Raw genomic sequence first — 27094 nt, 5'->3', positions numbered from 1 at the left:
TTTCAGTCCCACTTTGAAACTCTACGTCGCTAAGGCTGCCATGGTGATTTTAGTATTAGGTCTAGCTCACGGCAAAATTACCATTCTCAGCCCAATTGGTTATGGTTATGGTTACGGCTATGGTTATGGCTATGGTCCTTGTTATTACTAAATTGGGTGGGAGATTGATTCGGGCCCGGCTTGGTCTCGGTGAAGTGAGTAAGAATAATACTGCCATAACCTTGCATTTACCTCGGCATTCCAGATATTCTAGATTCTATGACTCAACTATGCAGTAGCTTGGGAACAGTCCAAAGTGGCAAGATAACCGCCAATAGTAATAATAAACTGACTATAAAACAATAGCATTCATGCCCTTGCAAAATACACACGTGATTTGTTGTCTCCCTCTCCTTCAGTCGGTCCATGGTTGGCCAGCCTGTCAACGCGAACGGCCCAATACCAGACTGTGAGGTCTAACTGTAATATGTCTCAAGCAGAACAATCATGGCATACATTGGCATGGTTGATTGGCTCTTAACTGTCATTTAAAACCATCGGTTTCAAGTGTCCGTCCAGACAACAGCTAGCGGCCGGATACTGAGGCTGAAAGATTCTCATATAACAAGCTTTCCACTTCCTCATGACACTGCCAAAACTGTTTGTCTACTCCGCAGCATTAGTGCTGCTATTACCTCCTTCATAGGTCAGGACAGTTGGTGGGAATTGGCTTACCTCCAAACGGAAGGATCTGGGAGAACATCACACCGGCAATTTCTCGTTTCCGATCTACCCACCACACCAGGTTGGCAAGGCCACTCCAGTATCCTGTGCCCGCCGATCGCCCTGTACGAGACGGATGAAGCAAGGTGAAAAATGATAGGCCCCAGCCTTGTTCCTCGCCGGGCGGCTAGGGGTATATTTCCATGCTGGAGTTGATTAAGGCGGGTTTGGATGAATGTGTTTCCTGACGGCCGAAGTTTGGAAACTGAGAAATTTGGTTGCTAAACATTTCTAAATGGATTGAAATGGTCAGCATCCTTTTTCAAATCCTCTGTTGAAACGAACTGCAAGAGTAAGTGAGTTCTCACCTTCCACAGTTTCTTGCTGCAAAACCCGAACCCCTGTTCGCGGATGCAAGCCATCGTTAAGAAGGGTGGAGAGTGTTTGGATCCCCTAAAAAGGCAATCATCTCGGGCATCACCTTATCAATGATTATGTATATCGTAGTCTAGTGCGTAGCCTATATGTTCAATCCTTGTTTCCATCTTTAGCCAATTGAAGGAGCCATCTGATTTAGAGTTTCCCTAGAGATGCACTTCGGTCTTCCAACACCGAGCTAAGAAGCTATTCATAAGCTATTCTCGGGAATTGTTTCCCGCTCCAACCTCCGGTGGCGCGGCTCCGGGATGTTAAGCAAACCCTTCGGGATGCCTCAGCGTTCTTGTCAGACACCGAACTATTTTCAGTGCGGAGTTAACTCTGGGGTTAAGAATATCCCCCATACCCCGGGGCCAACTACTCCTTGTTTACATTCCTGGCCGGTAAGCACAATGGCATCCTTGTCAGAAGCGTCAGCCGCTCTCCTTCGCGGGAAGATCGATGAGTACATCGCCAGGCCTAACGGTATACCCGGCCTTGTTTGCACCATTGTGAACAAAGATGGAACCAGACTTTTCGACTATGCAGCAGGACGCCGCGGTTCTGGGCTAGATAAGCCTTTGGATACAGATGCTATATTCTGGTTAGCTTCGTGCACGAAGTTGATAACATCGATTGCTGGCATGCAGCTCGTGGAGCAAAAGAGACTCTCGCTGGATGATTCCGATCAGCTGGAAATTATTTGCCCGCCCAGTTTGCGATCACAACAACCAATCCGATCGACAGGGCCATTAGCCCTCGGCGCGTCGACGGAAACGTGTATTGTCGAGGACAACGCCATAGAGAAAAGTGGAAGGGATTTGCACCAGCCAGTATATGACACTGTTGAGGGATCGAGTCCGTAAGTTGAAAGCATACGCGCTTAACGTCGGGATCAAAGATTGAGACATCTCGGTAGCTGCCATTGGAATAATAAGAACAAGAATTCTCCTACATGTGAACGTTAGTAGAGATGGTGAGACTACCAACATCAAATCTGTACCAATATTTAAGGAGCTCAAAACATCCTTTAAGCTCAGTCTTAAAATCGGGAGCGGTAAAAAGGGCGAGGGGAGTGCCATCATCACGTCTAACATCCGCTGGCGAGACAATTGTCATGAACCTAAACCATATAGGTCGGATTATTAGATATCCACCCAGAAAAAGAGGATAACATACGCCAATAGCATTGCAGACGCCATGATGATTATAAAAATCAAGTACACCGAGGTTGGAACACCGTTTGGAGAGGTGTCATCCTAGCTCTCCAGCTTCAGTACAACCTCAAGCGAGACGAACCAAGCCCACAGTGGGATTGGACGGACCCGGTGTACGGCAAGTTTGCCGTCATGATCTTGCTAGCGGGGATCTCCCTAGCAATCGACCAAATGGCCGTTATGTGGATTCTAGGGGCTTTCAGCAACGAACCTCGGCTCCTAGCAAGGTATGGAGGATTCTTCAAGGCCATGCTTAGTGCAGGCCTCTGCCTGGCATTCGGCCTCGAGGCTGGTTCTGTTTCTTACGTGTTAGTGTCCCCTCACCCCTCATTGCAGCATTGACGGTGTAATTGAATTTTGATATCACAGAGCCCAAACTGCTGTCCAAGGTGGCGGGATGATTCTCTCTTTTCCCGTCCTGTTTTACCTGGTTTTCAGGTGTGTTTCCGACACGAATTATTTTGCTGAGGAAGGTGTTATTCCACCACAGAGTGTTGGGACGGCTCCTAAATTCTCAGCTGTGATGAACGACCCGGAAGATGCTGGAACTGAGAAGACGTACGGTATGGAAACATCAGGAGTAGTTGAACTTGAGGAACGGGTGACCATGTAACTGGTGGTTGTCCAGGCATAGAATTACAACCAGTCATCTGCTTGGTATTTATTGCCGCTTCCAAACCGGATAGAGCAATGGGAGGATCTCCAATACATTATTATCAACCATCTGAGAAAGCCTCTGTCATTGCTTGCCATTAACGGGAGTTCTGAACAGGTCAGCGACGCCTGGACTACCTCTAGTAAATGAACTCGACTCATGGGTCCAGCCCATTGGCTGAAATAAAGCTGTTACCTCCTACACGCGAGTCGTAAAAAACAATAAAAAAAACTCAAATACCCCTATCAATTCGTCGTGAATTCTGAATTCCGAATAATCATTTTGTGCTTCTGAAAAGGAAATTCTTGGCAAAATTGTGCAATTCAGGGTCTATCTACAGGGTATCGGACCATCCCGAGATCTAAGCGCTATTGACATAAGTGAGCCCTTACTCTTGAGACTAGGGTGCCCGGCAAGCCATGGGTGGGGTTTTGCCCGTGGGGTAACTCCGTACAAATGGCAGCCTCGTTCACACCATCGAGTTTCCAAGCGCGGCATTCCTCCGCAGGGAAACCCCCACATCCTCGGTTCGAAGCGGATTCTGTTTTGTCCATTCCTTATTATATTAAGGGATACGTTTGTGGTCATAATTGAGCCTGCAGAAAATTTCCAATTGATATTTGGCAACATCAGGATGGCATCAAAACCATATGGTTACAAGTATTTCTCGGTGCATTTCGTCGAGAGCTTGAAATATGTAGTTCACGTCGAAATCAATCGCGTTGACAAACTCAATGCATTCATTGAGCCGTTAGTAAATTGATATATTCCACCCCTTGATCGAGCAGCAAGTTCTGACATTCTAGGATGTGGTTTGAAATGCGGGAGCTGTTTAATCAGCTGTCTTCGGACTCTTCCGTTCGTGCCATTGTTATCAGTGGCGCGGGAGACAAAGCTTTTACGGCTGGGCTTGATGTCAAAGCCGCCTCTAAAGCCGTCAGTTCCCAGCAAGGCAACGCCGATACCGCTCGAAGAGGGGCCTACATCCGCCGATATATCCATCGCTTTCAGGACTGTATCTCAGCTATAGAGCGCTGCGAGAAGCCTGTCATAGCAGCGATGCACGGACACTCACTCGGTTTCGCAATTGATCTGTCCACGGCTGCTGATGTTAGGGTCTGCACTAAAGACGTTCGATTCTCTGTGAAAGAAGTCGATATCGGTATGGCAGCGGATATTGGCGTTTTAAACCGTCTGCCTAAGGTAGTTGGAAACTTTAGCTGGGTCAAGGAGGTATCGCTTTCGGCGCGACTCTTTGGAGCCGAGGAGGCCCTGCGCGTCGGTTTCGTGAGCGCCGTACACGAAAGTAAAAGCGAAATGATAGAAAGCGCTTTGCAGTTGGCAGGACTCATTGCGCAGAAAAGCCCTGTTGCCGTGCAAGGAACAAAGGAATTGTTGAACTGGTCTAGAGACCATCCAACTCAAGAAGGTAAGTACATATCAGCCGATACTTCCACAATGGCTCATACATACGGACCACGGACAATTCAAATAGATGCTAATTATATAACACATTAGCCCTTCGCTATACCGCTGTTTGGAACAGTGCTGCTGTTCAAACAGCAGATATTTCTGCGGCGCTTCTTTCTGGTCTCCAGAAGCGTACACCAACATTTGAAAATCTGTGATTCGGAGATTTAGATATTGAACCTGACAATAATCTCTTTACATGTATAATCATCTCCGATCTGTATCTTGTTTGTGGGAGTTGGGAGGTTTAAAATGACCGAAACTCACGCCCTACGATACTCTCTATCCCACGATGTCTCGTAAGAGCTTTACCACTGCTCCCAGTGCCTAAGAGCCCTCTACCTACACCTCCTAGGCTACCTAATCCTACACATATTAGCGCGCCACTTCGCCAGAAGTATAAATTAGACCCCCTAATCTATATGCCTAGATCACTACATTAAAAGAGATCGCTAGTGTTACGGGTTAGACCGCATGTCACTATATGGCCGTGCCATGCAGCCTTTCCCCGCACACGCCCGTTCTGCCACTCCGCAGTCTTGCTACTTCTATTCCCTTTTTTCTTCCACTCCTTCTCTTCTCCGAGCTTTTTTTACGCAGTTCGTCGCCTAGTCAGATTAAATTTAAGTCTTCCTTTACCCCTTATACTAGAGATCTGACCACCGTAGCGCCCTGGTAACAACTTGGCCTTGGTTTTCTAGAAGGTTTATCAAAGAGTATGCCATGTAGGGTGAAGGCTATTATCGAGGCTCATGGATGGTGCACTAACAGTTACAGTCATGTCCCACAAGTTTTAACACCCTCTGTCCCACACCCCTCGGTTACATAATACTCTGCTGGTTCAAAATGATATATTGATCAGAATACCTCCCTCCTACGTACACTTCGATTACGTGTGCAGCCATTCTGACTCAGTAAATGTCCTAAAGTTATGATAATTTTCCCGCAATTATGGTGCTGGGTGTTTCAGCATTTCTCTTCAATCCGTATTTGGTAGGTAGTAAGCGTGTCATCGGTTCTATCAATTGCACTGACAATGTCAGCCATGTACGATCTTCATTATGACCTGTCGTCCTTGGACCTGATCCGAGCTTTTTCTGCCGTCGGTCATGTTCCTACAGTGTTTATTAAAAAGCCGTCACCAAAGTCTGGATTGCCGTTGCTCTCCAACGCTGTAACCGGCTTTTCCAACATCGAGGAAGATCAAGCAGGGATGACTTCCATTATGCCGTATATGCTGGAGGATGAGTTGAACAGAGTCATTGGTGGTGGCTATGTTAAGGCTGATCAACCATGGGGTGAGAAGGTCGTGGTCTCGAAAACTGTGGATGGTGCCAGCTTGATTACCGGTCAAAAACCAGCTAGTGCGGCGGGTGTTAGAAGGGTGGTTCTGAAGGCTTTGGGAGTCTGATATCTGCCATTACTACGTATTTTTTCCTGCAATGGTGAAGAAATTATGGCTTATCTGTTACTTCTCATGCCTGGAATAGGTCCAACTTTTTAGTGCTCGGTTGTATTTCAAAATTGCCATGTTAATCCATTGAGTCGGCCCGCATTGGATACATCAGCCTACAGTTCCACACATGCAGTGCGAGATCTCAAACATGCAATTGTATGGGCATGGTGTGTGACAATTCCCTTCTAACATAGGTAGCGCCTGGTCCCTAACTCAGCAAACATGATCATAGTTTCTTCGTGTGTTTCAGGAATGAATTGGAGTAGGTTGTTGGAGAAGCGTTTTCAATTGAATTCCTAAGTTCAACTTAAAATTAGACCCGTCTGCTCTATATCTAGAGGTAAGAAGCTGTAAACATACTCCAAATTTTAGATATTTCTTTCAAGCTCCAGGTTTCTCACTCTTTCAACACTTCCTGATAAGCTACATGGCCAACCCATCGATACGGTGCCACATCGGTAAAGTTCTTGACGTCTTCCCTCACTTCCTCCAATCCTGTCACGTTCTCAAATGATGCCTGGTCCTTCCAAACCATTATGGCCTGTACGTGGTACCCTGCATCCTTGACTCCGGTGGTCACAATGCAGCTTTGCAGGCCTTGTGGTCCCCAACGCTTCTTGACAAGTGGAATATGGTTGTTGAGATAGTACTCCATATTGAAAGTAGGAGCAGCGGACGTGGGATAGATAACCTGGACGAGGACTTGCTGGGACGACATTCTGAAAGACGTCGTACTGGATTTCGAGATGGAGGATGACTGTAAGTGAAAAGGGAAGTGAGCAAGGTTATATATACGGCGAGGTTATGCGCTAATTGGTAGTTGTCCAGTGTTGCGGAGAGCCGAGGCCAATTTACCAGCGTCGTCCTATTACATTCAACAACTACTCAGTACCATATCCTGATTCATAAGATGTTCACTGCTGAATTAGCGCACTGAGCCTTCATACTCCACCCCTCTTCACATCCCAAGTGTATGAATTGATCCACAACGTTGGTAAGGAACATTATCGATATCGCGGGAACGGAGCAATTCATAGCCCAGTGTGTCCCGAAAATGTCTCCGATGCAGTTCTGTGACTCACGTCACGCAGCTGACTAACATAGCTTCCCAGCCGTATCATAACTAGGTTAGCATCAGAAACTACCATCAGAACTTTGAAACCTTAATCGCAAGATGAGGCGGCCATGATAAACATGATTGGCTACCGAAGCTTGAGCTGACTGGTTAACTCTCGTTTGCGGTCGGACATAAATCACGTTAAGACCGTGATGACATACTGCTATATCTATGGATATGAGACCCTCGACTGATAGGAACCATGTCCGGACACCTTTTTGGCCTAGTGGTATTATATTTCTATATAAAAACCTGGATGATCTGCTGTAAAGATTACTCATCGGCCGCTCTCGTCAGCCTGATTCATTTGCCTGAACCAATTTAAGTTTAGCGATTAGGGCCTTGACTTCAAAGCTTCGAGAGCTTGTTTGTTCGGAAATTGACGGTCCAACCTATCCTATAGAGGATGCTCTCAGTCATGTATTCCATCAATCTCTCAAAATATACCACGCCAGAAAATTACGAGCTAAGCGAGCTCCCTGCGCCAACCGTTGAAGCTCCAAAGACATCGTTATCAAAGTCCACGCAGCCTGTATCAATCCGATCGATGTTAAAAAGGCATCTTGTGTGACTAAAGCGGTCCTGAAAGATGAGTATGTTTTATGGCTTTCAATGCTGGTACATGACTGGTTCTGATTCAACCTGGCGACAGCTTTCCGTACAAGATTAGCTACGACTGCGCTGGCACCGTTGCGGAGATCGGGCCTCGAGTGACTCGTTTTAAAGTTGAAGATGAGGTTTTTGCTCGGCTACCTGAATTCCATCGAGGTATGTATGATGACACATTCTCAATTTAGGTCTTGGCAACTAACGAGTGCAATTTGAACTCAGAGGCGTGGAGTGAGCTAGTAAGAATGACTGAAGACTTGTCGCTTTGAAGCCAACAAGCCTGTCTATGGAAGATTCAGCATCGAGTCCGTTAGCAGCTGTGACTGCTTCACAGGCACTCCGACGGTACCCAGGAAGCCTCGAGGGAAAAACTTGTATTTGTACCTGTTGGGTGTACGTTTCCTGCTAGTTATACCGTTGTATAGCGGACGCTTACCTTATAGCAGTGAGTGGCACCGGACTATTCGCCTGCCAGTTAGCTAAGAATGTGTTCAACGCCGGCAAGGTTATTAGCACCGTTTCAACGTCTAAGGTACCTCATGTAAAGGAACTTCTTGGTGATAGTGTCGTGGATGAAAGTAAGACATTCGGTTTCTCACCCGTTTTCCAGATTAACTAACGAATAGATAAACAGTCATCGACTATAGAAAAACGGATCCAAAGACCGCTATCCCTCCGCAGTCGGTTGACTTTCTCTTTAATACGACGGGAGACTCCATGACCTATCTATCGCTGATGCGGCCGACTAGTGTTATAGTTTCCATCGCAATACTAACTTCGGGAGATGTCCTGCAAAATTCGAACCTCATGCGGTTGTCGCCTGATAGTAATGACAGGGCGACAGTGCCATTTCCCATCCGCATCGCGCTGAATGTGCTAGATCGAATCCGAACCATCCGTGCGCCACGACACGGCGTCAAGTATTCTGCTATTTTCCTGGAGCCGAACGCTAAAGATCTGGATTCCTTTCGTGAGTGGGTTGACTCGGGCAAATTACGAACTGTTGTTGGGACCAAAGTCCCGTACAAAGATCTTGAGGCCGTGCGAAAAGCATGCCAAGTTGTATTTGGCTCGAAAGGTGGAGTTGGAAAATCAGTGATCACATTCGTGTGAGGGTTTAATCCTTTCGATCCAACTCTCATAGGCCAGAACTGCTTCTTCCCATGCTACTATGCGTGATCATTTACTGTGGTCGGGATACGTACTTTCCGCTTGTCATGAGGATTCTGTCGTGAAGCTATTCTCACATGTGGATGCCTTGTGGCCTTGCGGCTCTTCCTGAACGGCAGTGTTTCGGCGGAGGATCGTTAGCCTCTGGTGGTTCAGCTGAAGGGTTGCACTACATAGGGGACCACGTCTTCAGGTTGCATATCCTCGTATTTGCTGCATACCCCTCTCTCCAGAATTCTAAGTAAGCAACAGGAGGTGATGAAATCGTATCTGCTAGTATACACTCTGACGAATGAGAATCAGGCGGAACCAACCCAAACGGGATGAATTGATTGATTGGGAAAACTGCAAGATTGAACCTGGGCAAGGGCAAGTTGAGTTGTCCTCGCTGACTTACAATGACGAGATTTGGGGTTGGAATGACCGAATTTCCTAAGTGTCAATAATACTGCAACAGTCAAGTCAGCGAAGGCTACTAATAAATTAATCAGCTCCTCTGCTTAGACGGTAAAAATATGATGGACAAGATGGTGGCTCCCTGTTGGATGGTGTCAATTGAAATCTCCAGCCAGAATAAGCCTTGTTGTTCTCTCTGCATCTCCAAAGCGTCATTAAATGCTGCTCTTGATCTCCTCAAGCACTGATTCGGTCGGGGCTATATTAAGTGCTTGGTGTGCCCCTAATGGTGGGACATAGTCTGAGAACATGAGGTACTATATCTCTAGGGTCCATAGTTTGATCGTTACTAGGTCTGGGCGGCTGCAGCGAATTTGGCGGTGTCCATGGCGTACACGGACAAAAGGCTTCAAGATGTTCTGCGCGCGATAGAGCACGCCAAGGAACAGGAATTCCGATACACACCAGTATTCTGTATTAAAGGGGGCTGGTAGAACTTAAATCTTATTGTTTGGTCTGGCAGCTGGCTTATAAAGATCATCAATTAGCTTCATTGGAGATACGAACCATGGTACGAAATCTTGTATCCTCTGCTTCCGGCCATGACTGACAAGGGATCTCCGAATGCAGGTTCCGATTCAATCTAGACAATTCATTGTTACACAGATTATTTAATTATGGTCATTGACTATTAGATTGTGATGTTGCATGACAATGTATTGCATCATCATCAAGTAAAATATTTCGTGCGCTCCAATTTTCTGATATCCTGGTATAAAGAGGGCTAATGGATCGCTTCCTGACGCTTAATGCACCTATCAAATTATTATACAAGTCTGAGAATACTCAATATTATCAAGATCTAGATTCTCAATAGACCAATCCACCATGTCATGGCAGATGAGCTCACGCCAAATCCCTGGTCAACCCTGGATTTATAACTCAAGCGGTCATACTCATCTTCAGGCCCAATGCCTTGACGAACAGGGTAACTGGCAAAATAGTGACCTTGATTTGGACACCTGTATTGGAGATGAGAATGGTATGAAACTGATATTTGCATATTTTTTTGTAATGGAGCATCTGCTGATAGTGGTAGATGTGCTTGTTTGGGGAGAACAGGACTTCACTTCAGATTCAAGATCTGTCAACTTTGCCTTTGAGCAAAATCCCCCACAGCCTATTCTGCGTGCTACTTTCATTGATGGCAACAGCGCCCCAAAGAATACAGCGGAGAGGATCTCTAATATTAATGGCCACCTTGTTTTCCAGTAAGACATGGCCATTCTCTTTGATTTTAGGATTCGGATAGGACCAAAAATGCTTCTTACCTATCAAGTACTTCAGGTTCTATTCTCTATCTTTGTGAAGATGACATTTTAATATGCAATTCGCGATATTCTTGTCTTTGCTCCCAATGCAGGAACGAAAACTGGTCAATGTTAATAATATTCGAAAGTAAAAAGAAAAGTGGAATCTGAACCAAGGAAATCGACATGTCGGTACTTATTCTACCAGTAGTAGAGTACATACCCTGTGAAGCATCTGTTTAGCAGGAGGCGGTAGCTCCTTCTTTACTGCACTCTGATGTAGATGGTTGCTGAAGTTTTGCTGATAGTCCTATTCTGCTGGTCAAAGGTCTGCTTCATCTTATCGTGATGTTCTTTTCTTTCATAGACCCGGGTCTGCAATGTACAAATGCATGGGTTCTATTAACATAACTAGTGTCCTCTAGCTTGTAAAGTCATCAGGGATTAATTAACTAGTTACACCCAGAATCTATGTAAAATAATATTATGTCTTTACTTAAGCTATGGTCGACTTCTGCCTTGTAAACCAGATACCACTACTTCTAGAATATCTCTAGTGAGCTTTTGTATGATGTTTCTAGTATCTAACCTCCATTTCTGCTGTAACACTGACCGTATTATCAGGAGAAGAATGCCTTACGGAAATAGATAATCTACTCTGAATTAGAAATCCAGCAGAAATGTTATATTTAGGTCCGCGGCAGAGAATAGAGAGGCAACGCATCATATTAGCGCCAGTTCTGAGGCTTAGATCCTGACTATTTCTCACTAGTCCTAGTAATCCTATGTCTTGTCTAGCTTAGCTTGGGTTCTTGTACCATGGCATTTCTGTTATAGTTAGGAGATAATCGAGACGTTCAGCCTCTTGTAGGTGGCATGACGCAGGGAGTTCCTGTTCCTCCTCATCATCCAGGATCAAGTCATCATCAGAATAATCCTCTAGGTCATCATTACTGTCAGACTCGGATCCATTGTCTGAGGATTCATTAGTAGCATCATCTAAGAAGATGTCTGGTATGTCAGTGCTGCTGCCGTCATCATCAGACACAACCAGTTAAGAGGAGTGTGGCATACAAGGGGACACCACTCTCATCACACTACGCAGTAAGGCTCTCCTCGTTTAGCAACCTGATATCCCTAGGAATTGAGAATGTCAATTGACTTTCAATTTCCTTATTCTGCAGTTTCGGAACCCAACCCGCGATTTGCGCTTAGAGTCCTTCTCTTCAACTACCGAGGGACGCGAATGCATGCCTGTTCTGGATGAAGGCGGCTCACGGATAGATTTAGCTGCCGTAGGCATGTTGACCGGCCGGAATATGATACGCTGCTAACATGAGCTGTGTTGTAAAACGTCAGTCGAATTGCTTTTAGGCGCTTTGCTATCTCCGATCCTTCTTGTGAATATTCTCTTACTCTTTCCCTCCGCGACTAACCACAATCGACTAAGCGGGACCATCGCAACGGAAGTCGTTAACCCCGAAATCCGAGCGAAACTACAGCGGGATTCAGGGAATTTGGGGATCCGCCTTTCATCCGGTATCTCAGCCTGCCTGATCTGAGGTTGATCTGAACGCCCTAGCCTCAGCTCGGCTTTGGGCTCTGATGATTGGCCGGCAATTAGAGTCATCATTGTCTCCCACATTAACTAGTAGACATGTCAGTCCAGTCAGGCCACAATTGACCAATCCTACTCTATATGAAGTCGCATACGGATTGGAAAAATAGCCATGACTGCCTCAGACTGCGTAGAAGCGACCGACATATAAATTTCTAGCAAAGTCCCACGGAGGAAGCAGAGTAGAACTTCTCAGACTCAACCAAGATCCCCCACTGAGAGAATCATTTCATACACATTCAAGTGCCTATCCCATTTCAGTCACTATGCGCATCTTCGTCACCGGCTCCACCGGCTTCGTCGGCTCAGCCGTCGTCAAAGAGCTCCTCTCCGCAGGACACAAAGTCCTCGGTCTAACCCGCAGCGAGAGCGGAATCAAGCAACTTGAGAAGCACGGCGCCGAAGCCCTGCACGGTACCATCGAGGATCTTGAACTCCTCAAGAAGGCCGCCTCCGAATGCGACGCCGTCATTCACCTTGCCTTCGTCCACGACTTCGCCGACTACGCCGGCTCCTGCGCCACGGACCGCGCCGCCATCACTGCCATGGGTTCCGTCCTGGCTGAGGCAGACGGCAACCGCGCTCTGGTCATCACCTCCGGCACGATGCTGCTCCCGCGCGGCAAGCTAGGGGACGAGGACGATGCGATTGACATGACCAACCCGATGTCTGCGGCCCGCGGTGCCTCGGAGCAGGTCTGTCTCGACTTTGCTAAACAGGGTGTGCGGGCTAGCGTTGTCCGGCTTCCGCCTACGACGCATGGCCTTGGGTTCTCAGGCTTCATGGGCCCGTTTGTGACCGTTGCGTTGCAGAAGGGTGTCGCGGCGTATGTGGGCGAGGGCCAGAACCGCTGGTGTGCTGGGCACCGCGACGACGCGGCTAGGTTGTTCCGGTTGGCGGCGGAGAAGGCCACACCTGGGTCGATCTTCCACGCGGTGGGTGAGGAGGGTGTGTCGACGAAGGAGATTGCGATTGCAGTTGGGAAGCAGCTGGGTATTCCTGTTGTCAGTATCCCGCCGGAGAAGGCGGAGGAGCATTTCGGCTGGTTCTGGTTTGGTGCCGTGGCGGACAATGTGGCCTCAAGTGCGAAGACGAGGGAGCGGTTGGGGTGGACCCCTGAGGGGGCAACATTGATGGAAGATATTCCGGCTATTGTTGCCTTTTTGAAGTCTCAGGCAGCGTGATGTGCAGAGCCAAATGTTGGTAGACGCTTGGATCTCGATAGCGTAGGGGAGTAGCTCAACTAGATTTCGATGGTATTCATTCAGTTCAACCAATAGGAGAAGTAAGCGTACGAGTGAGGTCAACCTGCGCCGCCTGTAGAGGGCTGACTGGCCACTGCAGGTGTAGATGGGTAATATGATGCTCTGATAAAAGGGCCCTCTGCATTAGATATTAAGTATCTCTATCTCTATCCCTCATCTGACCTCAAAATAAACGGTTTTTGTAATTGTATTCCCCTCCGTTGCATCGCCAACTAAGCCTTGGGTGCTTTCGGAATCGCCTTTCTGCGCCTGACGTTGCCCATGGACCGATGCATGAGTTCCCAGCCCTTCATTGTTAGTATGATCGCGTACAAAGGTGCCGGAAAGAGACGAGATGGCATATTTGTCAGCTGAGAAACCATGGCGCTCAGTGATAGCGAATGCATTGTGACTCGGTTGGAGTTCGATCATGAGGCGGCCAAGCGATGGAATGGCGGTGGTGATGATGCTGAGGTTCATCATCACTCTGCTCTGGTCAGGTCCCGGGTCTTGCCATTGCATTTGGTCTGGTTACTTACTGGGCCCATATTGTGGAGTCGATGTTTGTCCCTGTGTTGGATTAGTACCATGTTCTGTGCACGACTGTAAATACACTCACATGTCCGGTCAGGCGAACTAATTGCAATATTCACGTAGTGCATTTGGATTCCGGTTGCAACACACACACTGGATACTTGTCAGCGTCAAGGCCTCAGTGGAACTTAGAGCTGAGATGCGCACATTAACCGACTGGCGAGCATGGCCATGATGCGGAGTCGCTTCAACCTGCTGATCTGGACTTTCTGGAGCACGACACAGGGAAGGAACACCAGTGCTGCGTCGGTAATAATATTCATAGCCCAGATGTAATTTGCGAGTGCTTCCTGATCGATTCATTATCAATTGGAGTCCTCTAGGCTGTAGATTCCGTCACTCACTCGATTGACACAACGGCCTGTGGTGTCCCACGGATGAGGCAGAGCGCATTGGAATGCCAGAGCCACGATCGAGGAAGATGCCCATAACCCAATTACCACCATCAAGCCCTGGCTCAGCCGCAAGACGTTGCCCTGGGCCGTCAAACTGCGGAAAAGGAATGCGAGGGAGAATTTACTGCAAGTGACGGTTGCAAGAAGGAGGATCTGCGTTCCGTAGATGTACTGAGGGAGCTATTAGTCGCCTTGGGGTAACAGCTTTGCGGTTTGAAGGAATCGTCACCTTGTCGAAAGAAGTCAAGTCGTTGGTCGAAACCACGTTTATCCTTTTGCCGAGTCCATGGTCGATGGCTAATTGAACAAGCGCGCTCTGGATAATTCCCAGTCCCTGTTATACGCGATAAAAGTCAGACATTGCAGAATCACGCTGTTCACAATCAATAAAATCATACCGTGGCTCCTGCAAGCAAGATGTCATCCGAGTAGACAGCCCTTGCAATGTACCATCTTGTAAAAAGTCGCACAAAAACAGTGGCCACCGTCAGACTTAACAAAGTGTACACAGTGACGGCGACATACCCACTGTGATCATCATCTGAGATGGGAAACAGGGGTGGTAGCGTGCCTGCCATGTCAGTTTATGAAGCACAGATGCAAGCCGATCCGATCAGCAGAGAATATATGCGAAATCGGAAGGATGTCACGGGCGCACACAGACAGCACCAGAGAAATAGTTTAGTTGCGCGTCGCATGGTCTCTAATTGGCCTGGATGGGTCGATAGCAATTGGGAGAGTATAGAAGCCTGAGCCAATAACAGTATGTGGAGTATCTAGTCCTTGGCTCCAAATTAACTCCTATCTGTACATTTTGACAGGCGGTTTGCCAATGCTTATCCTTGGAGCTTCAACGAACTCTTGGTGGCACCGTTTATTGTTTGGGATTGGCCTGGAGTCCGTCGGACCTCGGCCGTGCGCACGAACCAAAGGATGGGACTACGCAATCGACGTTACATCGTGCATCTAGACAAGGTTTTTATTTCGCACGAGCCAATCTGGCTATCTAAAGCGGTATCTCTAAGCGTGCTGGCTTCTCCATACAGCCCTGAAACCGCCATTGGTTTGAACTTTTGATTAATACGCTGGAACCGTGGTTTAAGCACCTTTGACAGGCTTTCGAAAAAAGTCAATTAAAATGATATGGCCTTGCCAGGCACATCTTTGCATGGAGTTTTGTTAAAATTACCAATCGCATGTTACACCGGACAGCTCAAAGCTCCAAAATCAACCGTCTCAAGCTAGCCAGACATGGGTGTTCTCCGGAGGCCTGTCAAGGAGCCTTCAATGGACTGGCACTACATTATTCTGTCATGATCTGGACTAATCGATTAATAGTGTTCCACCCATTGGAACCAACCAACCAGATTACAGTGGACTTCGGCTTAAATTACTTTACTTTCTTTTGTCCCGCTGTCTTCACGTGGCGTGCATTTTCCCCTGATTATCCCTTCATCCTTGTTTGTGATGTATATATGCATTACTTCAAGTTGATCGTCAAAGCTCCGATGAAACTTGAGCGCCATCATGTCCGAAGATACAATCGAGCTGTCGCCCTTTGGGACGAAGGTCGCCCGTGGATATGCGCTGGAGCTGAGGAATCAAAATGAAGCAGGCGACAGGAAGCGCTTTGGCAACAGTGCCAGTGGCGGGGGATACACGTCGTCGAATAATACCAGCGGAAAGCAACGAATGGAGGTAGGAATGAAACTACCTCACAATGAGAGTCATACAGAATTGCTGATTCTTGCCGGAATGGAAGAGAAAATTCGGTTCGCTCTCCATCCTAGCTTTGTCAGTCACGTTGTTGGCATCATGGGAGTCCATCGCGAGGTATGTCAGAAGCCACATCTGCCTGAGCTGCTAGTAATTGTCTTTTGTCTAGCGGATTTGCCCCCGGTTTGGTGAATGGAGGTCCAGCGGCTTTGGTTTGGGGTATGCTACTATCAATGACAGGAACGATGGCACTGGCCTTGTCGCTGGGTGAAATGGCATCCATCTGTCCGCTTGCGGGAGCACAGTACCACTGGACCGCGCTGCTGGCGCCCCCGAGAATCAGGGCATTCAGCACTTGGATGCAAGGTATATGAGAGCAAACAAAATCCGACCGACAATACTAACTTATCACGCAGGTTGGATCACGGTGTTTGGATGGCAGGCCGCCGTTACTAGTATCTGCTTCCTTGTGGCCACGCAAATCCAGGGTCTCATCATCCTGAACCACCCGGAGTATGAGCCGCAACGATGGCATGGAACCTTGCTGATGTGGGCGGTAATGCTCTTCTCGCTGACCATCAATGTCTTTGCGGCTCGAATCCTGCCTCTACTTCAACTGTTGGGCGGCCTTATGCATGTTGTATTTTTTATTGTCCTGATCGTTCCTCTGGTGCTACTGTCGCCACGGAGTACGCCCGATTTTGTTTTCACAGAGCTGCTGAATCAAGGTGGATGGAGTAGCGATGGCGTCTCCTGGTGTCTGGGAATGTTGACAGTCACATATTGCTTCATTGGTAAGATATACATCACTTATATGAATTTCCACTGACCGCCGCAGGATTCGACGGCGCTATCCACATGAGCGAAGAAGTCCACAACCCGGCAACAGTGGTCCCTCGCATTCTCATCCAAACCATTGTCATCAACGGCACTCTAGCATTTGGCTTCATTTTGGTCATGTTGTTCTGCATCGGAGACATCCACGCAATCTTACACTCTCCAACCGGCTTCCCCATTATCGCAATGTTCTACCAGGCCACCGGTTCCGTCCACGCAACAACAGCAATGCAATCCGCCATCACCCTCATCGGATTCGTCTCCAACATCGCAGTCGTCGCGTCCGTCTCCCGCCTCACATGGGCCTTTGCCCGTGACGGAGGTCTACCCTATTCCCGGTTCTTCGCTCACGTGGATGCGACATACCACATCCCCATCCGCGCCATCTGCCTCGTCTGCTTCACCGTCATCGTGCTCTCCCTCGTCAACATTGCCTCAACCACCGCTCTCAGCGCCATCCTCGCGCTCACCACCAGCTCCCTTTTTATTTCGTATATCATCCCCATTGCTATGATGGCCCGGAAACGTATCCGGAAGGAGCGGATTGCGTTTGGCCCATTTGCCCTTGGCCGATGGGGTCTGGCCATCAACCTCTACGCTATCATTTTTGGTATCTTCATATGTACCTTCGTGTCGTTTCCGACCGAGATCCCTGTGACAGCGACGAACATGAATTACAGCGGTCCGGTATTTCTGGGGGTGAGCGTCCTGTTGATTTGTGACTGGGCCGTAAGGGGGCGAGGGAGGTTTACAGGGCCGTTGAAGGAGTTATTAACGCGGGGTGCTGAGATGTAGTAACGTCATTCCTGAATAATATCCTGTAGCGAGCTGGCTCTTCAGAGGACTGCGAATGACCCTAACTGGATGTGTAGGTCACTAACTACAAACACTGGGAATACCACGCATTTACCACAGTGCAGGTATACCCGCTCGCACACACAGTAGGCCCCGTCCATCCGGACCCTCCGCACTGACCCCAATGATCCGCAACGCCGGTGCTAGTCGACGACCCCCCAGACGACGTCGTGGTGCTCGTCGTAGTAGCCTTGGTCGTAGTCGTTGACGGCCCACCCGCAAACCCAAACCACTCCATATCCAGCGCGCCATGAATGGGGACCGTATGACCGACGCCCGTTGCATAGATCCCTTGCAGGTTAGGACCCCAGTTGGTAGTCTGGTAATTTGCCTGCGGAGTGTTGCTCTGGGTGGACTGGGGAGAGTTGTAGTTGTACCCGAACACGCCCGCCCATTGCTTGCAGGTTTCGTAGTAGTTCTGCGGGTAGAGAGTCGTGTCTGTGCTGCCGTGGTAGATCTGCATGCGCGGGCGCGAGCCGGTATACCCCGGATACATTGCTTTGGCGACGCCGCCCCAGACCTCTGGGGTGCTGATCACCTTGCCCTGTGCGCAGCTGCTGTTCCAGGCGTCGACTTGGTTGGCGGAGGAGTAGAAGCAGCCGGCGGAGACGCCTGAGTAGACTGTTGCGGCGGCGAAGAGTTCGGGGTATGTCGCGGCCATGACATTCTGCCATTCGTTAGTTTGCAGTTTCTGCAGTTTCTAATGTGATGGTTACCGTCATCATGGCACCGGAGCTGGAGCCGGTCACAAACACCTTGCTGGTATCGGCGTTGTATTGGCTGATGGTCCAAGTAACCATGTTGGCGATCGAATTGCTGTCGCCGCCGCCATTGTGTTTCAGAGCGGATTGGGAGCTAACGTCCCAGCAGGTACCGCTATACGGACTCTGAGGGTAGATGACGATGAAGCCATATTGCTCAGCCAGCTGTGCGTACGGAGATCCCGTGTAGTAGGCTTGTGCGGTTCCGGTGCCTAAGTAGTGTCAACAACGTTTGCAGATGACAGCAATGAGGGTTTCTTCACCCACAGTAGTGGATAGCAACAACGATTCCAGGCTTAGTGGCCAGATTCTTAGGCACATAGATGTACATGAGCGTTCCAGAAGGGTTAGATCCGAAGTTCGTCACCTGCTGAAGCGATCCGCTGGTGATTCGCTTGGCCAAATCCTTGCCCGGAGAGGCAGAGGATAGGGCCAGGAGAGAGAAGAGGACAAAGAAAAGAGATAGAGCTCTCATTGTGTCGTTCAGAAGAGCAGACGACTTAGTTCAGCAGTGCTCGGAGTAATATAATACGTTCAGGTCAATGGGCTGGGTCGGCTTTTATCATCTGGAAGCTGATTACCCGGCATTTCATCCCCGCAATTCTGGCTAAATTGTATTCTGCAGCAATCGGACAAAAGGAGGACTGACCGATGAGACATCCTCAAACAGTTTTATTGCTTAGCACAAGGATAGCGGCCTTTCCCCGCATTCCACGCGTCAACCATCCTGCAGATTGGCTCGGTGAAGAAGCTTATTTATCCAAAACAGGCTGCATAACTTCTGCAGCGGGAAATCGGTCTTCGGGCCGGGGTTCCTGGATCGTCAATGGAATAAGGTTGACGGAATCGCAAAAAGAATACCCCCATCCTGCTAGTGTGCAGGTCATCTTCTACATCTTTGATTGGAATTGGGTTACGAAACCAAGGAAATACGCGGTAGGGCTCGTGAATGACTGCCGTTGCCGATGCATATACAATGTATTCCCAGTACCCAGCATACTACGGTGGGCCCCCTTCCACAGGACTACGTAAGGGTTTCACATCTGATACTGTTGGCTCTAGTAAGACTCTAAGTTCGGAGCTGCAAGGAGTTCATGAACACCATTCTCTCTTTTGTGATCATACCGTATGCAGAACCTGTCGTTCTACTAACACTTGTTTGATAGACATTTCATTCGTTTGTTCAAAGCTACTCCCATCGCTGCGTCGTCATCTTGCAGGTGTTGATTATGAAAGCATGGGCCAAAGGGCCTGTCACGATGTGTTTTCCATATTTCCGAATACTGCCATAGTCATTAAGCTTTTTTTTTGGCTGGAGGGCGGAGCTCAAATAGAAGGTTTAAGCTTCCCAAGTCTTACTTATTTTTGGACTATAAATCCAGGCTCCTGGTAAGCTTAAGTAAGGCAATCGGCCCACCCATATGTTTCCACACGCAGAGATATTCATACGACCTAACCTTATTATCCACTATTAGGGCGATCAACGGGTCTGCTCTCTTCTAGCAAGATCGATTCATACACAGAATACCTTTCTTCGTTATGTGCGATCGACAGGTGTCCTGCGCCAGTGTATTGAACAAGGCATGCAGCGCTCTACGCAGTCTTACAAACATAGATCCGACCAGCTTGAGTCCCTGTAAGGCGGTTACTTTGCGAGGCGTCGCAGCCCTAGGATTTTCTGTTATATGGGACTAGTTGAGCAGTTTGGCCCTAGGGCTTATGCAAAGTATCATACTGGAGCTTGACTTATCACTGACAAATACGATAGTGCGCCGATGGAGTGGTTTTGCAGTCCACGTACGTGGGCGACAGATTCCCACACTCTAGCGACTGCCCCCAGCATCGCCAGTGACGTTACCAGAATCTTCTGATCTGGATCCCGGATCAACATGTTGCTTGTTGGCTTCCTGAGCCTGTCTCTCGATAAAAGATACACGCGCTCTAACAGAGATGTTATCATCGCGGTAGGCCGGGTCAGAGTCCAGGCGCTTTGCGCGGACGAACGTCCAGACGGAGCGACGTAAGGTGGCAACTAGGATTTTGGCTGGAATTTCGATGAATATGTCTTTCTTTCATTCAGGAGTGTTGATCAGATAGCGAACGGGGAATGGCACGTCGGCCTCGAAATCAGTGGTATATTGATCGACAACAACGTCGTACCAGGTTTTATTGAGGTTTCTGGTTGTCATGCCGAGAATCAAGCTTGAATATGGGGTATAGCTGGTATTTATGTTTCTGGGTCGTCTGTGGACCAAAGGCAAGAATGGAGATAGGAGTCTTGCGAGTCGCGACCACAACGAGGCTGATGCTCGGCAGCTCGGCGCGGTGATCATGTTGGCCGAGGACATTAGGCAATCAGGTGTCTCTCAGAGACTACTAGCCAGTGTCCCAGACTTAACACTAATATGACTAGCTACTCTATGACTCTCTCATGATACATGCTGGCATAGGTGTTGAGAATTGTTGTGATGGCCTTGCCTTTTAATATGGACCAGGATGACTAGATAGATATATTGTCAAAGAGTAAAGTCTGGAATGGACAATTCGCTTGTATCAGTGAGATGATGCAGACATGTCCGCGCTCTGACCCTTTATCTGTGACGCTAATTATAGCTCAGTGCTGCTTGGTGAAAATCATTGGTTCAGCAGAAGATTCCCCGCAGTAAATGCCATCCCAGTGAGCAATTAGTTCTTGTGTCAGAGGTGCAGATGATTACGATGAGCGGCTCAGTGATCGGCTGATTGGTTGCTATATAGGAGATAAAGATACCTATCCAACCCTTAAGATGGCAAACTTCCGTCGTTTCAACGGATGTAAAGTGAACCAGGTCTTATCAGTGCTGCAACAATGGCATACAGTAGTTCTCTCACACCCTTTGATCAAGAAAGTCAGAAAAATGGTAATCTATCACTATTCAGATAACACCATAATTTTCTTTATGGTTACATCCATGCACACTACAGCGGTTTGTATGCCTTGCTGACAGTAGATATATAATGTTGACAAGAATAAGCAAGCTTCAACATGACACTGTCCAGCTTAGTGTCTTAGAACAAGAGCCGAGACAGAGTATTAGCTCTTCAACACTATTCAGAGTGCTACACTTTTGGCAACGTTACATTTCGCTAGATTCTCCTAGTTGATACCTTATCTTGCCTAGCGGCTCGCACCTCTGGCCAAGCTGTGTTCCATCCCCTTCAGAAAATTAAAGCTTGGCCAGCATAGGTTACAGCGTCTCGTGGCTATCATCAAAGCTTCCCAAGCATGTCACTTCGCCTGACTTGGTCCCATGGGTCTCGAACCGAAGGGTTGCGGGGGTGGGACCAGTGCAGGCTCGGATCATGCTTAGTCCTTCCATGCGGGGTCAGGGGGTCGAGTAGCAAGGCTGACGCTGCTATGCTACCCGACTGCTTTCCTATCAGCCACCAACGACTCGGAGCCTGTAATCCGGGATGTATTATTGGACAGATACTGGGCATTGTCAGCATGGAGACGATTGATCTTACAGTGAATACTACGTTGAAGAGCTGGAGTGTAGTATCAGTTTCACGTGGCTCTACAGGGGAGCTATTCATTTTGTCGCTTATCAACACTGAGAACAAAATAAATTAAGATACTTTCCCGTCATCAACAGCATCTTTGTTCAGAGTTTTCATTATCCGCATCGGTAATTATCTCCGTGCACACTCCACCATGTCTGTGGAAATCACTCCCCATGACCACAGTGAGAGCATCGACGCTCCTCCAGATCTACCAGCAGGATGGAAGTATAGACAGCGCCGAATTTTTGGCCATGACCTCCCCTGGTATGCCTCGCCTAGCATCCAGTTGTTGTTGGTGGCATTTGTCTGTTTCATGTGCCCCGGAATGTTCAACGCCCTCGGGGGCTTAGGCGGTGGTGGCAAGACGGATGCGACTTTGGCAGACAACATGGTGCGTGAGACATCACCGAAATCGTAAGGATTACCATTGACTATTGAATAGAACACGGCTCTTTACAGTGCTTTTGCAGTCTTTGGCTTCTTTGGTGGTACTTTTATCAACAAGCTTGGTGTAAGATGGACGCTGGCATTTGGGGGAATCGGGTATTGCCTCTACGCCATCAGCCTGTTGGTTTCTGTCCACGCCGACGTTTCCGGCTTCAACCTCTTTGCTGGTACCTGGCTTGGTATTTGTGCCGGTCTTCTGTGGACTGCTCAGGGTACCATCATGATCTCCTACCCTACTGAGGAACAGAAGGGACGGTATTTTGCTTGGTTCTGGGGTATATTCAACATGGGTGCTGTTATTGGCAGCTTAGTACGTCTATCTGCTCAATGTATTTTTGCAGACTAGCTAACGTGCGACTTAGATTCCGCTCGGAGAAAATATCCATGTCAAGACAAACATTACTGTTTCTGACGGTACTTACATCGGATTTATCGTCTTGATGTTTATCGGTGCACTCCTCGCTCTCTGCCTCTGCAACGCTAGCGACATTGTTCGACCCGATGGCAGTCGTGTCATCTTGATGAAACATCCTAGCTGGCAGTCCGAGCTGCTCGGCCTTTGGGAAACTCTCCGATTCGAGCCATTTGTTGTCCTCCTTTTCCCCATGTTCTTCTCTTCAAACTGGTTCTACGTCTATCAGCAGAACTCCGTCAACGGTGCTCATTTTGATACTCGCACCAAAGCTCTTAACAGTCTTCTGTACTTCTTGGCTCAGATCATTGCAGCTGCCATCTGGGGATACCTTCTCGATAGCCAACGCGTTCGTCGTTCGGTCCGAGCGAAGATTACCTGGGTCGTTCTCGTCATCCTCACCTTTGCCATTTGGGGCGGTGGATACGCCTATGAAAAGACATATACTCGCGAAAGCGTCAATCCCAAGCTCAACCCCGATTTTGTCCCAACGGACTGGGAGACTCCCGGCTACGTGGGCCCAATGTTTCTGTACCTCTTCTATGGCTTCTACGATGCCGCTTGGCAAGCCAGTGTCTACTGGTATGTTATCATCTCACCAATGCTTACTGGTCTGATTGACTAATGACTATCAAAATTATGTGAACAGGTTCATGGGAGCTCTCTCCAACTCTGGCCGTCGCTCGGCCAACTACGTCGGCTTTTACAAGGGTATTCAGTCCTGCGGTGCGGCTATTGTGAACAACCTTGATGCTCGCAAGCTCTCGTACGAGAAGGAATTCATCAGCAACTGGGTTCTTCTCAGCGTCTCCCTCGTTTTCGCCGCTCCTGTCATCTTCCTCAAGATCCGCGATCATATTGCTGTCGAGGATGATCTGGCGGGCACGGACGAGACCATAGCAGATGTTCTCCCCGCTAACCATCCCGAGAAGGCTGTGGCTTAGGATTAGGTTGTTTACATTCTTGATTCCGGGTTTAGGTGTACCCGTATTGGTCATTTGTGGAGTCTCTAGTCTCTGGATATAGCCTACTGTCTAGTATATAATACGCTGATCAGTTAATTATGCAAGACCTGGAGTCATCTGCCTACTTAATTTATGATCATCAAAACACGTAAAACAACCAGAGTAGGTTTTGTTTTCCGAGTAACACTGCATACTTCAAGAGCACGGCCCCACGCATAAACCAAAGACTTTATGCTAGGATTGCATAATATTATCAGGGACTGGAGATATGCATGATTGGCAAACCAGCCACCGCCAAGATTCTATCCCTGGATGACATCTGCCCCAAGTTACGCATCGAATATGCCCGTTCCATGCTGCCCTTCAATACTTGTCCCTAAGTAATTGTGGTCCCTGCTGATTCAAACATGTTGCATGCAAGAACAGCGCACTCTGTCTGGGACAGCGAATCTCAAGCTGTTACTCCATGTCTCACATGTCCCAATTCAGCAAGTACCCTCTCGCCTTCGGCACGATGCTGAAAAGTGGCTCTGGGCAAACGTATAGGATTGAAGGAGTCCTTGCTGATCGAAAAAGCCCCTCTTATGTGCATACTGTGCGAGGTACGTTGATCCTGGGCCCTCTGAAGCCTCCTACAAACTGCGCGCAAGCGCCGAAAGAAGGAATTTCATAGTAAAAAACATGATTCGGGGCGAGTCTGACTACCAGCTGAGCCTGCAGAAATCGCTGTCAACTCGTCCAAACCCAGCCAAGAGGACAACTGCGAGGGAGGCGCTCCAGCGCCGCTGGTTTAGCGAAACTGGTTGATACCTTGAATGTGGCGTTTAGCGGTTGACGAGCTGCCTAAGGATCATTGAAACAGTTATACTTGGTATGGCAGTTTGTAGGATCAGGGTCATGGCCGTTTGGCTCTCGACCCTTTCTCTAACCGTTGCATCTGCTTGATGAAATCCTCTCTGCTTTCCTACCATAGTCTTCAAGCCAGACTCTCGTAGTCCTGCAAAAGGCGCAGCACCATCGTCCTAGAGATGGTTTCGGGTCTACTCATCTCTAGAAACTATGTGAACTATAGGAGCCCTGAAATCCTGGACGTCATTCCATCCCTCGCCCTCTTCTCGATGTGTGTGGAGCTTCTCTTCGGTAGAGTAAATAGGACAAGGAGAAGTCAAATTCCAGTTTATCTGGATTTTAATATTGTGATGCCATTATATAGTGGTTAGGCTGTGTAATCGGGTGGGGAATGCTTGCGATAACATTGAGCCCTTTATCCATACCGAGCTTGGAAGACTTGTTGGAGCCTTTGGCGGTTGTCATCATCGCAACATACTGTTCTAGTACGTTGAAAGGAAAAAGTAGATCGCCAAGTCGCTGTTCCTCATCCCATAACCAGCGACCACTGGTGTACTACCGGAATTCTGTACATGACTATCGCGTGTTGACTGGGCTCATGCTCTATGAATAATTGGAGAGTCTGAGAGAAACTCCCGAGAAACTGGTAGACTGGTTTGAGTCTCTTGAGCATGCTCTAGAAGACTTATGGCAGTGGAACTAATGACCCTTTTTACTTAGTCTCTGATATTAGGAAGACTGAGCACAAGGAAGTCAGTTTCTCTGAATTTTGCGCAGCCATGTCGGGCCGCAGCGATACGATCAGATCAGTGAACTCCATTAGTGAGACTGTTCTAGTGAGGACGTTCAGGCCCTGACGTGTAGAAATCCAGAGGCACGCGACAGTTCAACCTTCAGAGCATGAGTCATTAACAGGTCATATCTGAGCTAGATAATTATCGAATATCGATTTTATCTGGAGTTATTTTTGGGCATAATTACCGACAGATCACTGCCTAGGTTGAGATGAGGTGTTAGTGTGACAAGTGCGGAATATATACAGTCGTATAGCCTCGGTCCGTTCTTCGTTCCACACTCGATTCAATCCTCATCATGCAATAAGATCAGCGCCTCGTTTGATCCACACCTAAGTTAAGCAGTATTTAGTGCCTATAAGATTATCCGAGACATGTAGTACTTGCATCTCGGACGAAGCTAAGCAAAAGCCGAGAGATCGCCGCTTCGGCCGAAAGCAAGCATCTCGGACCCGGAGATGGACTTACTCCCTTGTTGTTCCACTTTTTCAGGACAAAGTTCTGTTTATGGAAACTGTGAGTCGTAAAGAAAAACATATTTAGTCCAGTCTGCACCAGCGATACGTGGTGCATCTAGCACGCACATCTATGTCTTGTTCTCAGGTCTTCAGTTTCCGCAGTCTTACTCCTGCTAGATTCAACCCAACCTTGAACCGCTTTGCTTCTTCGTATCGCAAGATGGGTGAACACATTGTCGACAGATATCAACTCCAACCACTGCGTTCAGACTCTGTACCGTGGCGTCGACAGCCGGGGCAACAGGTATTATGGATTGGCTGCTCGGATAGCGGGTGCGATGAACTGGAGAGCTTGGGCTTGCCTTCAGATGAGGTCTTCGAATATAGGAGTTTGGGAAACATGATGGTGGACGATCTATCTTGCAACACAGCCTTGCGATATGCTTTAGACTCGTTGAAGGTGAGTTCGTTGTTCCTAGGAGAGGGTGCGACTAACATCAGTCAGATCCGGAATATCGTGATATGCGGACATTACGGGTGTCATATTGCAAATGGAGAAGTAGAAACCACCCTGCAGAAACCTTGGAGCAGGTAAGCAATCCATGTCTGTTCCTGTAGTTTATACTGATGAATAAGTATACTTGACACTCTACGTTCGACTCATCATCACACCCTCGACAGTCTGACAGGGAACGAACGTGACCGCGCGGTGGTGGAGTTAAATGTCATTGAGCAGGTACACTCGTTAAGCCAGTGTCCTGAGGCTGCAGAGGCATTGCAGAAGGACCAGCTAAATATTTGGGGCATGGTCTACGACAAGGCGTCGAAAACAGGTTACCAGTTAATAGAAGCATGACGGTGATCAACTATTTGACCGTCTTTTAGAAAAAGAAAATGAGAACTCATAGATACCGTGTTACAGAGGGAACTTGGCTGTAAATCCATTCGAGTAATGCCGTTGAGACTTGAGAGCTTTCTAAGCCAGTTGGCAGCAAGCATGCCTCAGGCATATGTATTTGGGCCACAGAGCGCCCCACGATGAACGCCACATTCTTTCCACATCAATCAGGCCATCTCCGTACCCACA

The 27094-nt window shown here is 48.1% G+C and overlaps 9 protein-coding genes across 9 annotated transcripts; 6 read left to right on the top strand and 3 right to left on the bottom strand.

The window, feature by feature from the left end:
- Nucleotides 1–1532: 1532 nt before the first annotated feature.
- Nucleotides 1533–2949, top strand: Aud_009345 (uncharacterized protein; the record flags this gene model as incomplete). Its single annotated transcript, XM_043294201.1, has 3 exons — nucleotides 1533–1981; nucleotides 2315–2644; nucleotides 2706–2949. The coding sequence occupies 3 exons, from the start codon at nucleotides 1533–1535 to the stop codon at nucleotides 2947–2949; spliced, it is 1023 nt and encodes a 340-aa protein (XP_043150136.1).
- A 676-nt stretch (nucleotides 2950–3625) lies between these two features.
- Nucleotides 3626–5872, top strand: Aud_009344 (uncharacterized protein; the record flags this gene model as incomplete). The annotated part of the gene is made up of 3 exons (XM_043294200.1): nucleotides 3626–3741; nucleotides 3798–4420; nucleotides 5505–5872. 3 exons carry the CDS (start codon nucleotides 3626–3628, stop codon nucleotides 5870–5872), a joined length of 1107 nt encoding a protein of 368 aa, XP_043150135.1.
- A 442-nt stretch (nucleotides 5873–6314) lies between these two features.
- Aud_009343 (uncharacterized protein) lies at nucleotides 6315–6635 on the bottom strand (the record flags this gene model as incomplete). The annotated part of the gene is made up of 1 exon (XM_043294199.1): nucleotides 6315–6635. One exon carries the CDS (start codon nucleotides 6633–6635, stop codon nucleotides 6315–6317), a length of 321 nt encoding a protein of 106 aa, XP_043150134.1.
- A 988-nt stretch (nucleotides 6636–7623) lies between these two features.
- Nucleotides 7624–8756, top strand: Aud_009342 (uncharacterized protein; the record flags this gene model as incomplete). The annotated part of the gene is made up of 4 exons (XM_043294198.1): nucleotides 7624–7627; nucleotides 7915–8036; nucleotides 8119–8221; nucleotides 8278–8756. The coding sequence occupies 4 exons, from the start codon at nucleotides 7624–7626 to the stop codon at nucleotides 8754–8756; spliced, it is 708 nt and encodes a 235-aa protein (XP_043150133.1).
- A 3647-nt stretch (nucleotides 8757–12403) lies between these two features.
- Nucleotides 12404–13321, top strand: Aud_009341 (SDR family oxidoreductase; the record flags this gene model as incomplete). Its single annotated transcript, XM_043294197.1, has 1 exon — nucleotides 12404–13321. One exon carries the CDS (start codon nucleotides 12404–12406, stop codon nucleotides 13319–13321), a length of 918 nt encoding a protein of 305 aa, XP_043150132.1.
- Nucleotides 13322–13614: 293 nt separating this feature from the next.
- On the bottom strand, nucleotides 13615–14948 carry Aud_009340 (uncharacterized protein; the record flags this gene model as incomplete). Its single annotated transcript, XM_043294196.1, has 8 exons — nucleotides 13615–13689; nucleotides 13715–13868; nucleotides 13921–13951; nucleotides 14001–14068; nucleotides 14123–14265; nucleotides 14320–14541; nucleotides 14600–14704; nucleotides 14769–14948. The coding sequence occupies 8 exons, from the start codon at nucleotides 14946–14948 to the stop codon at nucleotides 13615–13617; spliced, it is 978 nt and encodes a 325-aa protein (XP_043150131.1).
- Nucleotides 14949–15897: 949 nt separating this feature from the next.
- On the top strand, nucleotides 15898–17718 carry Aud_009339 (putative amino acid permease; the record flags this gene model as incomplete). The annotated part of the gene is made up of 5 exons (XM_043294195.1): nucleotides 15898–16203; nucleotides 16256–16274; nucleotides 16327–16452; nucleotides 16503–16880; nucleotides 16925–17718. 5 exons carry the CDS (start codon nucleotides 15898–15900, stop codon nucleotides 17716–17718), a joined length of 1623 nt encoding a protein of 540 aa, XP_043150130.1.
- An 85-nt stretch (nucleotides 17719–17803) lies between these two features.
- axeA (putative acetyl xylan esterase) lies at nucleotides 17804–19014 on the bottom strand (the record flags this gene model as incomplete). The annotated part of the gene is made up of 3 exons (XM_043294194.1): nucleotides 17804–18445; nucleotides 18495–18751; nucleotides 18807–19014. 3 exons carry the CDS (start codon nucleotides 19012–19014, stop codon nucleotides 17804–17806), a joined length of 1107 nt encoding a protein of 368 aa, XP_043150129.1.
- Nucleotides 19015–22233: 3219 nt separating this feature from the next.
- Aud_009337 (DUF895 domain membrane protein) lies at nucleotides 22234–23885 on the top strand (the record flags this gene model as incomplete). Its single annotated transcript, XM_043294193.1, has 4 exons — nucleotides 22234–22473; nucleotides 22525–22839; nucleotides 22892–23523; nucleotides 23591–23885. The coding sequence occupies 4 exons, from the start codon at nucleotides 22234–22236 to the stop codon at nucleotides 23883–23885; spliced, it is 1482 nt and encodes a 493-aa protein (XP_043150128.1).
- Nucleotides 23886–27094: the final 3209 nt, after the last annotated feature.

Source organism: Aspergillus udagawae, assembly GCF_001078395.1.
Source record: "Aspergillus udagawae IFM 46973 DNA, scaffold_7, whole genome shotgun sequence".
Lineage (NCBI taxonomy): Eukaryota > Fungi > Ascomycota > Eurotiomycetes > Eurotiales > Aspergillaceae > Aspergillus > Aspergillus udagawae.
This window is presented reverse-complemented; position numbering and strand designations above follow the sequence as displayed.